At 77.9% G+C, this 1129-nt stretch overlaps 1 protein-coding gene across 1 annotated transcript; it reads right to left on the bottom strand.

Annotated features, from left to right (window-relative positions):
• Positions 1–56: 56 nt before the first annotated feature.
• LOC146596298 (structure-specific endonuclease ANKLE1-like) lies at positions 57–1083 on the bottom strand (the record flags this gene model as incomplete). The annotated part of the gene is made up of 4 exons (XM_085304156.1): positions 57–261; positions 397–526; positions 614–773; positions 887–1083. Coding segments are annotated over 4 exons (660 nt in total), but the record flags the coding sequence as incomplete, so codon positions are not given.
• Between the last annotated feature and the right edge of the window lie 46 nt (positions 1084–1129).

Below are 1129 nucleotides of genomic sequence, written 5' to 3'. Positions count from 1 at the left end.
GCCTCCGCCGGCCCCGGCGCCTCGGAGCAGCCGGGCGGCGGGGAGCACCCGTGGGACGCTCCCGAGCGGCGCCTGCCCGCGGCGGCGCTCAGCGCCTGGCCGGGACGTCCGCCGGCCGCAGCTGCCGTTCCCCCTCGGCCAGGAAGATCTGCATGGCGCGGTGCAGCATGTGGACGCCCAGGCGCCGGCGGCGCCTCGGGGACCAGCTCGCYGCCACGCCGTAGCAGTTCCCCTTCTTCTGGTTGGTGAGCATCCGCAGCCCTGCGGGGAAGGGCGCTGAGCACCCTGCCGCCGAGGGCCCCAAACGCGGAGCCGGCGGGAGGGACGAGCCCCGGGAGCCCAAGGGGCTGGGGCGGAGGGGCTCGAGGGGGGCGGGCGCCCCGGGGCCGCGCTCACCGATGGCCTCCACGAGGCAGGCCTCCCGCGTGTAGGCCTCCGCGGGGACGGCGCTCTGGAAGCAGTGCACCGAGATGACGCCCAGCCCGCTCGCCCAGATCTCCAGGATGCGCCGCACCTTGGGGCAGGCCTGGGCACAGCGGGGCACCGTCACCCGTGCCGGCCCCCGAGCCCGCCTCGCCGCCGCCGGCCCCCCCAGCCCGGCCCGGCCCCCCACCTCCGCGGGCCCGGCCCGGGAACGGCTCAGCGCCTCGCAGAGGTGGCGGTAGGGCCGGGCGCGCGTCCCCTTGCCCACGTAGAAGATGGCCCGCACGAAGGTCCTGAAGCGCTCGGCCGGGCTCAGGCGGGGGGAGCGGAGCGGCAGGTCCCGGGTGGCCCTGGGGGGTGCCCAGCGCTCGGCATCCRGCTCCGGGCACCCGCTCGGGCAGCRATGCTGGGGGGCAGGCTCGGGGCTTGCAGCCCCCCRTGCCCGGGGCGGCGCGCAGCCCACCTGGGGTCCAGGAGGAGGTAGTTGAAGCTGGACTTGCACGTGCCCCCCCGCCAGCGCCGGCCGCCGTCGGGGCGGCCGAACTGCCGGGCCAGGGCCAGCTCCTCGTCGGCGCAGTCGGGGATGCGGCAGGTCTCCAGCGCCGCYGCGAGCTCGGGGCTGTGGCCTGGGGGGAGCAAGCAGGGGGGATGCCGTGAGCCCTCCGCGGGCGGCGAGGCGCGCACGCCTGCAAGGGAAAAGGAAAAC

Source organism: Rhea americana, unplaced genomic scaffold (assembly GCF_003343005.1).
Source record: "Rhea americana isolate MKP2758 unplaced genomic scaffold, rheAme1 scaffold_2034, whole genome shotgun sequence".
NCBI classification, from domain to species: Eukaryota; Metazoa; Chordata; class Aves; order Rheiformes; family Rheidae; genus Rhea; species Rhea americana.
The sequence above is the reverse complement of the archived record's forward strand: the minus strand, read 5'-3'. Positions and strand labels throughout refer to the sequence as shown.